This window comes from Panulirus ornatus, chromosome 7, assembly GCF_036320965.1.
Source record: "Panulirus ornatus isolate Po-2019 chromosome 7, ASM3632096v1, whole genome shotgun sequence".
In the NCBI taxonomy this organism is placed as follows: domain Eukaryota; kingdom Metazoa; phylum Arthropoda; class Malacostraca; order Decapoda; family Palinuridae; genus Panulirus; species Panulirus ornatus.
The window spans coordinates 29,195,903-29,209,305 of record NC_092230.1 but is presented as its reverse complement, the minus strand read 5'-3'; the positions used below and the strand labels follow the sequence as shown (position 1 = coordinate 29,209,305).

Sequence of the window (13,403 nt, the reverse complement as noted above, 5' to 3'; positions counted from 1 at the left end):
CCATATCTCTCTTTTACATCAGACCCTCTCATCATGCATGCAACATTTCTTCTTCCTTTGGATTATATCCCAATCTTATTTCCATCATTTCTAACTGGTTGCATCTAACCCTAGTGCCTTCTCAAAACTTCAGCCTTAGCTTTTTAAGAATTCATTGATCTTTCTTGCATAGCTTTTAAACTCACTTTCCTTAAGGTCAGTACTGCTTTACTAGCCAGGATACCTCCAGTAGTGCTGATTGCAAAGTGGCAGTCATCTTGGCTGGAATGTGATCCCACATCCCTTTTACTAAACCTTTTATCCTGTCTTGACCTAATGCTCATCAAAATAGGGCCAACATATATTGGACCTGAAAACTTTCTCTTTCTCTTAAAGCTCATTCCATCTTCAAGTCTGCTCTGAATCAAAGCAAAGCTGTCCTTTTTAGTCATACATACCTCCATAAAGATAAAACATGCAAATTTGATTTATATAGCTCTTTGACTTGTAACCAAACAAATCTCATGCAATTTCAATAACTCTGTCTTTCCATCTCTTTTATGACCTGATCAATCTGTAGCTAACTCACTAACAGATAATGTCACCCTTTGCAGCACCTAATTTACCTCCAATTCAATTCTAGGTGAATCCGCATATTGTCCTTCCACTCCTACTCAACCTATGTCCTTTCCTATATTTTCCTTGCATAAGATCTGAGTTTTATCCAAGCTAGAGATGGAAATTATTTATTTCATGGATCAGATGGTGCACATCACTTTGTATAGGCATGATCCAATCCTTGCTTTCCTAACTTGTCTGTTTAAAAATCCAAACTTTCCCTTCTTCTTGAAAGCATGCCTTGGTTCATCTCAAAGCTAAGAAAGAAAACCTTTATAACTAATCTAATTATCATTCCATCACTCACTTTTGCTATCCCAAAGTCTAGGAAATCCTTGTTAATTACTTCCTTCATCACTTAGAATCTTATTCCCTTCTTTCTGATCAACAATATGATTTTCATGATGCAAGATCCACCAGTGATCTTTCCTACATAGCCCTCCTTTCTCATGGGTTTTGGTAAATCTAGGTGAGGCCCTCAACGTCTCTAAAGCATCCAGCAGAGTGTGGCACAAGTCCTTGTTTATAAACTTCCTTTCTAAGGATTTTCTGCTTCTATATGTCCTCTAATTTTATTTTCTATTTTTTTATTATACTTTGTCGCTGTCTCCCGCGTTTGCGAGGTAGCGCATGTGTATTAGAGGACATAAAATGTCCTCTAATACACAGCTTTATTTCCAGTCATTCCATCATAGTAATCTGAAATGAAATGAGTTCCCTCTTACCCTATCAAAAGTGGTGTTCCCCAGAATTCTGTCTTATGGTCTAACCCCTTTCTTCTCATCATAAATGACCTTTCTTCATCCTATAAACCTATTCACTATTATCATATTATTCTACTCTGCATACTTCAAATTACTTTTTCGCTCCTCCTCACACTAATACTCGATTCACTTCTCACACTAAAAATACTTCTCTTGTGTCAAACCTAAACAGCATCATAGAATGGGGTACCAGTAAGCTACTTAATCCCTCTAACCACCCAATAATATTTACAGCCCACACTTGTATGACATGCATTACTTGCAAGTAGTATAAAAATCATTTTTATCCTCACAGAATGAACGACAAAACAAATATAAATCAGTCATATAAAATCCACAAACAAGCAGCTGTGCCATCAATGTTATAGACAACAGCAGGCAGTACAGCCACAAGCTTTTTGATATTTTTTCTACTTACACATTATTGAAATGACTATCATTTACCTATTATTCAATTACATTCAGTACAATATAGACACACAATTTATCAATAATATCTAAACAGATGTCTAGAACCTAAAAGTGAAATTAGGCTATTTTGGCTGCGACAACATCTAAGCACACTGCATATTGTCCTTCCACTCTCTCATGCCTGATGGGTATGCAAGAACATTTCCTGTGCAAGCATATAGCATCTATGTGCCCTACTCCCCACCACTACCCATATTCGTACCCAAAACTTAGCCATGAAATTGTAGAATATATCTCAATTTGGTGGAATGGTTGCCCTGGCACACACACACACACACACACACTCACACACACACACACACACACCTCGCAAACGCGGGAGACAGCGACAAAGTATAATAAAAAAATAAATATATATATATATATATATATATATATGTATATTTTTTTTTTTTTGTCGCTGTCTCCCGCGTTTGCGAGGTAGCGCAAGGAAACAGACGAAAGAAATGGCCCAACCCACCCCCATACACATGTATATACATATGTCCACACACGCAAATATACATACCTACACAGCTTTCCATGGTTTACCCCAGACGCTTCACATGCCCTGATTCAATCCACTGACAGCACGTCAACCCCGGTATACCACATCGATCCAATTCACTCTATTCCTTGCCCTCCTTTCACCCTCCTGCATGTTCAGGCCCCGATCACACAAAATCTTTTTCACTCCATCTTTCCACCTCCAATTTGGTCTCCCACTTCTCCTCGTTCCCTCCACCTCCGACACATATATCCTCTTGGTCAATCTTTCCTCACTCATTCTCTCCATGTGCCCAAACCATTTCAAAACACCCTCTTCTGCTCTCTCAACCACGCTCTTTTTATTTCCACACATCTCTCTTACCCTTACGTTACTTACTCGATCAAACCACCTCACACCACACATTGTCCTCAAACATCTCATTACCAGCACATCCATCCTCCTGCGCACAACTCTATCCATAGCCCACGCCTCGCAACCATACAACATTGTTGGAACCACTATTCCTTCAAACATACCCATTTTTGCTTTCCGAGATAATGTTCTCGACTTCCACACATTCTTCAAGGCTCCCAGGATTTTCGCCCCCTCCCCCACCCTATGATCCACTTCCGCTTCCATGGTTCCATCCGCTGCCAGATCCACTCCTAGAAATCTAAAACACTTTACTTCCTCCAGTTTTTCTCCATTCAAACTTACCTCCCAATTGACTTGACCCTCAACCCTACTGTACCTAATTACCTTGCTCTTATTCACATTTACTCTTAACTTTCTTCTTTCACACACTTTACCAAACTCAGTCACCAGCTTCTGCAGTTTCTCACATGAATCAGCCAACAGCGCTGTACCATCAGCGAACAACAACTGACTCACTTCCCAAGCTCTCTCATCCCCAACGGACTTCATACTTGCCCCTCTTTCCAAAACTCTTGCATTCACCTCCCTAACAACCCCATCCATAAACAAATTAAACAACCATGGAGACATCACACACCCCTGCCGCAAACCTACATTCACTGAGAACCAATCACTTTCCTCTCTTCCTACACGTACACATGCCTTACATCCTCGATAAAAACTTTTCACTGCTTCTAACAACTTGCCTCCCACACCATATATTCTTAATACCTTCCACACAGCATCTCTATCAACTCTGTCATATGCCTTCTCCAGATCCATAAATGCTACATACAAATCCATTTGCTTTTCTAAGTATTTCTCACATACATTCTTCAAAGCAATATATATATATATATATATATATATATATATATATATATATATATATATATATATATATATCTTTCTTTCTTTCTTTCAAACTATTCGCCATTTCCCGCATTAGCGAGGTAGCGTTAAGAACAGAGGACTGGGCCTTTGAGGGAATACCCTCACCTGGCCCAATTCTCTGTTCCTTCTTTTGGAAAAAAAAAAAAAAAAAACGAGAGGGGAGGATATATATATATATATATATATATATATATATATATATATATATATATTATTTATTTGCTTTATTTATTTTGCTTTGTCGCTGTCTCCCGCGTTAGCGAGGTAGCACAAGGAAACAGACGAAAGAATGGCCCAACCCACCCACATACATGTGTATATACATACATGTCAACACATGCAAATATACATACCTATACATCTCAATGTACACATATATATATACACACAGAGATATACATATATACACATGTACATAACTCATACTGTCTGCCTTTATGATACAGCACTGGTGGCTGATTCAAGTGAGAAACTACAGAAGTTGATAACTGAGTTTGGAAAAGTGTGCAAAAAGATAAAGTTGGGAGGAAATGTGAATAAGAGCAAGGTTATTAGGTTCAGCAGGGTAGAGGGATAATCTAATAAGGATGTAAGGAATGAAGAAAATTTGGAAGTGAAGTGCTTAAGATATCTGGGAGTAGACTTAGCAGCAAATGGAACCATGGAAGCAGAAATGAGTCAGGGTGGGGGGTGACAAGCTTCCGGGAGCCATTAAGAATGTGTGGAAAGAGTAATCACCATCTGAGAGGGGAAAATGGGTATGTTTGAAGGAACAGTAGGTACAACAATATCATATGGTTGCGAGGCATGTGCTATAGACAAGGTTGTGCAGAGGAAGGTGGACATGCTGGAAATGATATGTTTGAAGACAATATAAGCTGTGAGGTGGTTTGATCGAGTAACTAACGAAAGTGTAAGAGAGATGAGTGTTAATAAAAAGAGTGTGGCTGAGAGAGTAGAATAGGGTGTGTTGAAATGGATTGGACATGGAAAAAATGAGTTAAGAAAGGTTGACAATGAGGATATATTTGTCAAAGTTGAGGGAACAAGGAGAAGAGGATAGATCAAGCTGGAGATGGAAGGATTATAAGAAATTGATTTTGAGCGATCAAGGCCTAAGCATACAAGAGGGTGAAAGGAGTGCATAGGATAAAGTGAATTGGAAGAATGTGGTATACTAGGGTCAGTGTGCTGTCAATGGACTGAACCAGGGAATGTGACGCATCCAAGTTATACCATGGAAAGGTCTGTGGGGCCTACTTGTGGAGAAGGAGCTGTGGTTTCAGTGTATAACACATGACAGCTAGAGAATGAATTTGAGCAGATGTGGTCGTTCTTCATATGTTCCTGGCACTACCTCAAACATGGGAAACCTATCAAGTATGGAAGAAAAATAAATTTTTCGACTTGATTGCCATTTATACTGTATAACTAAACTAACCTAAGGTCTGTCCTCAGGGAATGCCCTTGACAAAAGGTTAATATTGCTATAAATGTTAAGATGCACTTAAGACAAAAGCACATGTACTGTTATCAATGACAAATACTTGTGGAGTTTAAGTTTAATGGCTTGAGGGACAAAGTTCACTAGTTCTGCTACACATATACATTAAAAGATGAAGGCAGGAACACAACAGAGAGGATATCATCACATCTTACTAAAGTAACAGCTACTGTTTTGATAGTTTTCCATCTGCTTTGTCACCAAGATAAATCAACCATATCCATAAACAAACCTGAAAAATGAAACCAGTTCAATACCAAATCTCACATGTGTTCCTGAAAACTAAATCAATGCAGTGTTGATATTTACCGTTCCAATAGTTGCTTAATAAAAGTTACATTTGTCATTCGGGATTATAATCCTCCCTTACCTCCCAAACTTAAGAACTTACGGTATATTAAAGAGAAGCTCTTCATCAGCATCACTCTCCACATACTGTAAATATGCAATGAAAATATTTGTAAAGTTAAGCTTTCTACAACAATATCCTAATATCACAAATACAATAATACATACAAATAAATATTCATGTTGAAAAATGACAAAAGTTGTATTATTAAAGTACCAGTACAAGTAAATTACATTCATTAAAATCAAATTTTCAAGTACATGAATAATAAATCAGTATCAATACATAAAGAAAAAGTAGGGTGTGAAGGCTAAAAAATCAGCTCTCTACCAGAGGCAGAGCTCTCTGAGCATCAGAGAGAGAGCACTTACTCACAGTGGGGTTAACACACCATTTTACTCCTGAATATGCTGTACCCACCTATCACCCTTTATGACCAGCATAGTATTGATGAGGCCACCTCATACATCTGGGGTAGGTCATCTTCCACCTTTCTGTTAACTACAGTGGAATCAAAAACCGTTCATTAATTCTCCTAGCATAACCTCTCTTCAACCTTCCCTTTCTGTACATTGCAATACTGCTCTACTCTCTCAATTCTATAGAATGTATTCTGGCTAATGTTCTGTGAGTTATCTGCATGTGTCCCGAATCCCATATTGGACCTGTGGCACTCTACTGGCTGCTGCTTCCCACAATATCTATGTGGAGTCTGGCCACTTGAAGACTGGCTGTAGCAATAAATCCTTCTTCTCTTAAACACTATGCTGTGGAATTCTCTTCCTTCTTCTGTCTTTCCCCTAAACATAACCTTTCCTCCTTTAAAAGACAAGTTTACCAACACCTGCAGTGCCCTGATTAATTCCTAATCTCTCTTCCTTTTCCTTTTTTCTGTCACTTGAAATGGCCTAAACTGGGTTCTGTTTTGCCAGTCATGTTGGTCACTATCAAAAGTAAAAAAAGCATATTAACAGAGACCCAACAACTGTACAAAAATCCATTCAAGCCTATGCTGCCACTGGCAAAGTGGTGTAGGTAGCTATCACATCCTGGCCAATCCCCTACATCATTCATTACCCAATGCATTTTGCACCTTGGGGATATTACTGTTTGGGCTCATGTTTTCAAAAGGGAAAGAAGAAATGTATTCATATGAGAAAAAGAATCACACTATAAATTAAAAAACAAAGTAAACTGACCTACTAATTGTTTTTAATGAAGAAATATTATCACACAAAATAACTGTTTGCTTGGCCAACACAAGTGGTAGTTATTTCTCATTTCAGTTACAATTTTCAATCTTTAAAATACACAAAGAAAAAGGAACTCTTTTATTCTACCCTCACAGCTTCATTTGCACACATATAACTTACTATAGTGTCAGTTCTTCTGCCCTTAATCTTGCTCTTGGACCAAGATGATGCGTCGTTCCTTTGCTCAGTCTGGTTGTTGGACACCATGGCCCAAAGGCATACATATTCATACAAGGCTTTTTTGATTTCTGAACTGAATGGTCAGTATCTCTAAAATGGTTGTAAGCAATAAGTCAAATAATTTTGGGTCCTATATGTTCACAGTTTTCTCTTGCTCTAACTTACTGTATCTTCCAATTTGATGAACTATTTTCATGTGGAAAGGAGAACTATGCCTCCCACTATTTTTCAAATATAAATCATGATATAAATTTCTAATCTGCACTCTGAAGACTATAGCCTCAGTTATTTCAGTCAATCTCATTTGTTTAAATTTTCATCAGTGTCAAAAAGGGCTGTCAAAGATCTCTGCACATTTTCTAATCAATAAAATAAAATATTATGACAGCATCTGCCTTATCAACATACATTAAAGATGCATATCCTGCCATGGGCAGTTTGTGATTATCAAGGTGCTTGCAATCCATCCTCTTTGTTGCCTTCACTCTGCTCATTATACAACCATTAAAAGTGCATATTCTGCCATGGGCAGTCTGTGATCATCAAAGTGCTTGCAACCTATCCTCTTTGATGCCTTCACTCTGCTCATTATCAATATACATTCTTTCCAAAATTTATCTATTTGCAATATTTTCTTTTCTTTTAGTGTGCCACAGTAGCCAAGTAACTGGAGCAACTAACTATTAGGCTAACAGTCTTGAGTTCTCGTTCCACTCATACCTCCTTATTAAAATGTTCCCCAGTGTACAAATGTAACTGAGTTAGATGTCCACATAACTAGAAGACAAGAAGAATGGACATAACACATACATAAATACTTCCTTGAACACTGAAAGTTATAAAACTGCTATGCTCTAACCAAACCAGTCCAATGCCAAATCATTAGAGCAAGGAATATGGTGACAAAATTACAAATGTGCATAATGGAATCAATTACAGTATACATATGGCTTACAATCTCATTCATACTTCTTCAAATCACCTTATGGTATCATATCTTTTTTTCTTATCCTAATCTAGGATACAAATTCTTTATGAAGTCAAAGTTATAATCAATCTTCTGTATAACAGATAATTACTCACCTTTTCTCTCGAAAGTCTATCTTCCCAAGCTTTAAACACAGTTTTCCCCGAACCTTCAACAGCTTCATTTAGGCATTCTACATTGTCGGTGTCTATGCGAGTGTAGAGGCTATATGCCACCCCTAATTCAGCAGGGGGATGTTCATGACCGTCACCACAGGATCCATGCCCCGAATGATCATGACCATGACCTCCACAGCCTGACATTGTTTTAATCTGTAATATACTAACTAGTACCAGTCATTGTCTTTGGTATTGGAAATGTTAAATTCATACTGAGCACATACTCTTGTCATACACATCAGAACTATATTAATGCTAAATCCAAGTTTATTCAATTTATATACCACTCAGGTTGTTAGAGAAAAAGTTTGAAGCATAATAAAACAGTCATCAATTAATCAATGCAAGATGGAGGTAAAGCTCTTCATCAGTTTTCCATTCAAGGTACCCATCATTCACCTTCATTTTATCAGACTGTTACACAGACACTCTACTGAAGGGGTACCCAGTTTTTTCATAAAGAGGGGTATATACAAAATCTAAAACCAATGAGTGGACCAAAAGAAAATTTTCACCAGTCCATTTTCAAAAATTCATTTTGAAGTTTGAAATAAAAAGCAAACAAACAAACAAGAGGAAATGAACATGTAGTCCCTAAATCTAATGGTAAAGATGTGTCCAATCCTCATCACCTCCCAGTTTGGAAGGCTAGTTTCCAGAAATTTTTCTCTTATTATATACCTAATTTCATATATAATCATCACAAGACTTTTTCCTAAGAAAGAGTCCTGGTATTACTCAGTACCTATTTTACAAGGCTCCTGCAGCCAAAGCTACATCCAGTTAGCAAGAAAATAAGGATTCCTATGGTGTGAGAAGCTCACTGACGAGATTGTACTCCCAGTGGTGAAGCCTCATCAAAGGTGAATTTTCACTCACATTGCAACTACATGCAAGCAAAGTCTGGTAACATCTATCTTTCATTAATATATATAGTATAAAAACAGAATGATGAGTGTTTCTTAGGGGCCTCAAAGACAGTTTCTAGATTGAGATTTGTATTCAATACACTTATTTTAAGCGTATCTTGCAATTGTCTGCCTGTCAACCTTGAGTGCCCCATCAATTCTATAAGCTTTATGCATGAAATTTGTTGCTTACAAAATTAAGTGCAGCCAAAAATTGAAGCGGCTCTTGGGCAAAGGCTGTCATATTTGGGTAAGCACTTTCTGGCAAACAGGAATAAAAATGATCAATATCACCTTTATGTTCATGTCTCATCATATCATTTGCATGTGAAGCTATGTACTCAAGCTGAATCCATTCACCAACATCTTTCAAATTCATTTCAAATGACTCTGTAATGCAGAATCCATTCACCAACATCTTTCAAATTCATTTCAAATGACTCTGTAATGCAACAAATACTGTAACATTGTTCAAGTAATGATTCAATAGCATCAGCAGAGTTCTTGTGGAAGAAACTGTCAAGACACTTGCAAGATTCTGCAGCAGGAAAAGTGTGAAAGATTATCCACTCTTAACAGACATATTTAAAATTGCAGTTTAGTTTTAAATGGCTATGTTATGAAACAGGTTGTACGTAAGTTTCCCCTTTCCTTGTAGCTTACCATTAAAATAACTGAAATGCCCAGTCAAATATCTGTAAAAACAGATATATCCCACAAACAAGCAAGATTAGAGAGCACTAGTACTGGTTTTGACTTTTCTAGCAAAACATCACCATATCCTACTTCAACCATGGCAAGATTATTTTGGAACTGACAGTGATTCAACCTATATCTTAAAATATGTTCATCCTTTCTTTTCTTTCATACGTGATTGTAATTTCCCGCATTAGCAAGGTAGAGCCAGGAACAGTCAAGGAAAGGCCATATTCACCTACATTCATTCTCTTGTTGTCATGTGTAACGCATCAAAACCACAGCTCCCTATCCACAACCTAGTTTCACAGACCTTTACATGGTTTACCGGCCACTTCATATACCCTGGTTTCAGTCCACTGACAGTAAACCAAGGTATACCACACTGTTCAAATTCACTGTGTCCCATGAACACCTTTCAACCTCTTGCATGTTCAGACCCTGATTACTCAAAATTTTTATTACCTATCTTGCATCTTCAATTTGGTTGTCCCCCTTCTTGTCCCTCCACTTCAGACACATATGTATGTATATCCTCTCTGTCATCCTTTCCTCACTCATTCTCTCCATATGCCCAAACCACTTCAACACATCCTCTTCAGCAATCTCAACCACACTCTTTTTTATCACCACACCTATCTCTTACTGCTTTATCACTTACTCCATCAAACCACTTCACACCACATATGTCCTCAAACACCTATTTTCCAAAGCAACCACTCTCCTCCGCACATCCTCATGTATAGCCCGTGCTTCACATCAATCTATGAATGCTGGGATTCCTATACCTTCATATATGCTCATTTCTGCCTTCCTAGATAACAACTCTTTCCACACAGAGATCATCACCTAGGAAGGCAGTTATTCCTCATTGTTATATAACTCCTAGGACCCCTCCTCCATGGGTTCTAGCACTTTCAATGTTGTGCTACAAACACTGCCATGGTTAAGGATGGGCTCCTTCAGGAAGAGTTCTTTGACAGTTTTACTCCAATGAGATAGCCTTGCCAAAAAAAGAGATTCCATTCACAGTATAACCTAGTGCAGGAAGAGTTCAGGAACATCTTTATCAAAGTGGAAATGTGCGTTTATGACAGAGGCCAAATGCATTACTTTTCCCCATGGAGACTGCTGGAGAATGATGCTGTGAAGTAGTACTGGTTATTCTGTTCTCTTGATTTTCCACTTCTTTGATAATGTATGTACTAAGTTCATTACTAATACCAAGTTGTTCACATTATCTGTGGTTAAGCTCTTTAACTGCAACCAATAACTTGTAGCTCCAGATTTGTTTCAGACTCTTTCAAAATATCAATTTTATCAATAGTTGCAGCTTCTAAGCTCTTAAGCACTGCTAACCCTTCAGTTATTTCAAATAATTTTCATTCATGCCACAAACAAAACAAGCAGCTCTGCTTTATCAGACAATTACTCTCATCCAGTGCAACTGGAAAGGTTGTATATCTATGTTCTTTTTCTTAAAGTTGGGTAAACATTTTCATCCCAAACTCTTCAAACCTTTTACTTACTGAACTTGCAGATAAACTTTCACTGGTATAGCCCATAATTATTATCAAAGTTTAGGATCATGCTTAGATGATACAGCATTAGACCGGAATAAATCTTCCATCATCAACCAAGAACTCATTCTCACTACCTTAGCTCTCAACCAACTAGTTCTGAACAAGTATTTTTGTTTCCTTGATATTCATCATTCTGTAACATTCCTGACGATAGCAAGTAATCTCCGGCTCTTACACTATCACCTCATTTCTATCAATGTAATCAGTAAGGCAAACAATTCAGAGAATCAGCCCATATCCTATCTTGTGCAAACACCCAAGTGAGCAAAGCTTTGAAAAACCACCTATTCAGACTGAGAGCATTAATGAAAAAAAACATCTTCCAGTTCATGATGGTTATGGAAAAATCAGAGAGAATGCCAGGAGTCATCACCATTGTGGTTGCCATTCCAGGATCCTGAGGCAACCTTCAGTACTGCAGCACTTCCATCATGAAAATGACCCATATCTCTCAGGGTGATATGATAACCACTAATGGCTTGCAAGTGTCTTCAATGATGAATGAGCTTTAGACAATCATTTCTTTTCCTATTTTTCCAATGTTAAAATTCTGACAGATGAAAAAATATCCTTGCCATTTACACCATCATATCTGACATTTCATTCATGACCAGTACAAAAGACAAAAATAGTTGTCACAATCCAAGAAATTTCCCTACCATGAAAAGGTAGTTAAGCACTGGAGGGACCACACTAATGGCTTTGTATACCTAACAGACAACACAGCAAGCAGCCTGTTATCCCTAAAAGTAGACAAAGGCTATGTTGGTATATTATTTGAATAATTTTGGTTACTATGTGAATTTTGACAGATTTTGCTGATACTTTATCTTTGTGAGATTAAATACATTCTGTTGATATTCCACAAACATATCAACAAACTTTATACCTACCTTACATTTTTCCAGATAAACAAAATCCTCATCAGTATTATTCTACTAAATATATAATCAAATTCTGACTTCGCAACTGTTATCATATCCTTTTTAAGTACTACAAAACAATCACTTAATACCTAAAAAAGAGCCACTATAAACGTTTTCCTATAAAATAATGCCCTCCATCACATTCTTATCCCATTCTCTATGCATACACAATACCATTTCAAAACAAAGATCATTCAACATTCAAACTTACTTCAGTGGCAGATCTACCTTGCTAAATCATCTAGCAAAACAACATTGTTTCAGACAGGAAGAGAGGCATACATCACAGGACATAATGTCAAAATATTTATGAAGCTGGTCACATTTTAATGTTAGGACACACTTCTTCCGTGAGAGATTGGATGATGCCTGGAATGTGCCTCAATCCCATGTTCTTGATACTTCATCTGTAAACTTTCAGGAATACTAACATTCCCAAAGAAATAAAATGTATATAAAAGGTGTTTTTGTTGTTCTCTTAAAGTAAAACATTACAGTCACTAACTACTTACTAGAACTTTGCTAATAAGAGCAATTTACTCGGTTCAGAATGTAAACAAAATCTTTTATAATGTCCTCTGTTGACAAACGTCTGCAAACTAAATGCTCCATTTGTACCTAGTTTTAAACATATAAAAACAACTGGCAGTGATTAATAATCAATGACTTTCCCAGTTAAACAAAAAAATGCACAAAAAGGTACGAAACTGTATCAGGGAGTCTCCTTTCCAAGTAAGGTAATATGCATGTTACTTCATGTCAGGTGTTTGCATATATACTGACATTTCCTCTACATCAACAGGATGGTCTGTAACGTCTGTACCGTGCTAATAACATCAGCACAACAGTTTACTCGTTCATTTATGATGAGTCACTTACGGGAATTGAGAAGTCTCCTCGACGGCACGAGTTCTAATGTTTGGTCGCTTACTCACCGATGCCACTCCCACAGCTTGACAATCTGACACGCTACTCTGTTTCCTCCTACGTCACAAATGATAATATAAATGTGTACAAAAAAGGAGGCAAAATATTATAACAGGCTACATTACAAAAAGTAAATTTTGAAAATCGCCAAATGTTTCTGTTAAGTTCTAACATCATTGGCAACGCCTTTGATAGTCCAAAATTAAGACTCCATGATACTTACCTTCGTCTCCTCTAATGTTTCAAGCAGATTTAAACGAGCAGAAATCAGATGAAATGTTGAAATGGAGTAGAAAAATAGGGCACAAACTGCGTTAAAAAA

At 37.3% G+C, this 13,403-nt stretch overlaps 1 protein-coding gene across 3 annotated transcripts in view; it reads right to left on the bottom strand.

The window, feature by feature from the left end:
* LOC139749479 (PITH domain-containing protein GA19395) overlaps positions 1-13,140 on the bottom strand; it is a 28,836-nt gene extending 15,696 nt beyond the window's left edge. The window contains exons 1-3 of one of the 3 annotated variants that reach the window (XM_071663386.1): positions 13,034-13,140; positions 7,979-8,194; positions 5,505-5,548 (exon numbers count right to left, since the gene is read on the bottom strand). In XM_071663386.1, the coding sequence (XP_071519487.1) occupies positions 5,505-5,548; positions 7,979-8,185 (251 nt within the window). In that variant the 5' untranslated portion in view covers positions 8,186-8,194; positions 13,034-13,140. Of the gene's footprint in view, positions 1-5,504; positions 5,549-7,978; positions 8,209-13,033 lie in introns of all 3 variants that reach the window. The other 2 variants (XM_071663387.1, XM_071663388.1) reach the window with 2 other exon arrangements.
* Positions 13,141-13,403: the final 263 nt, after the last annotated feature.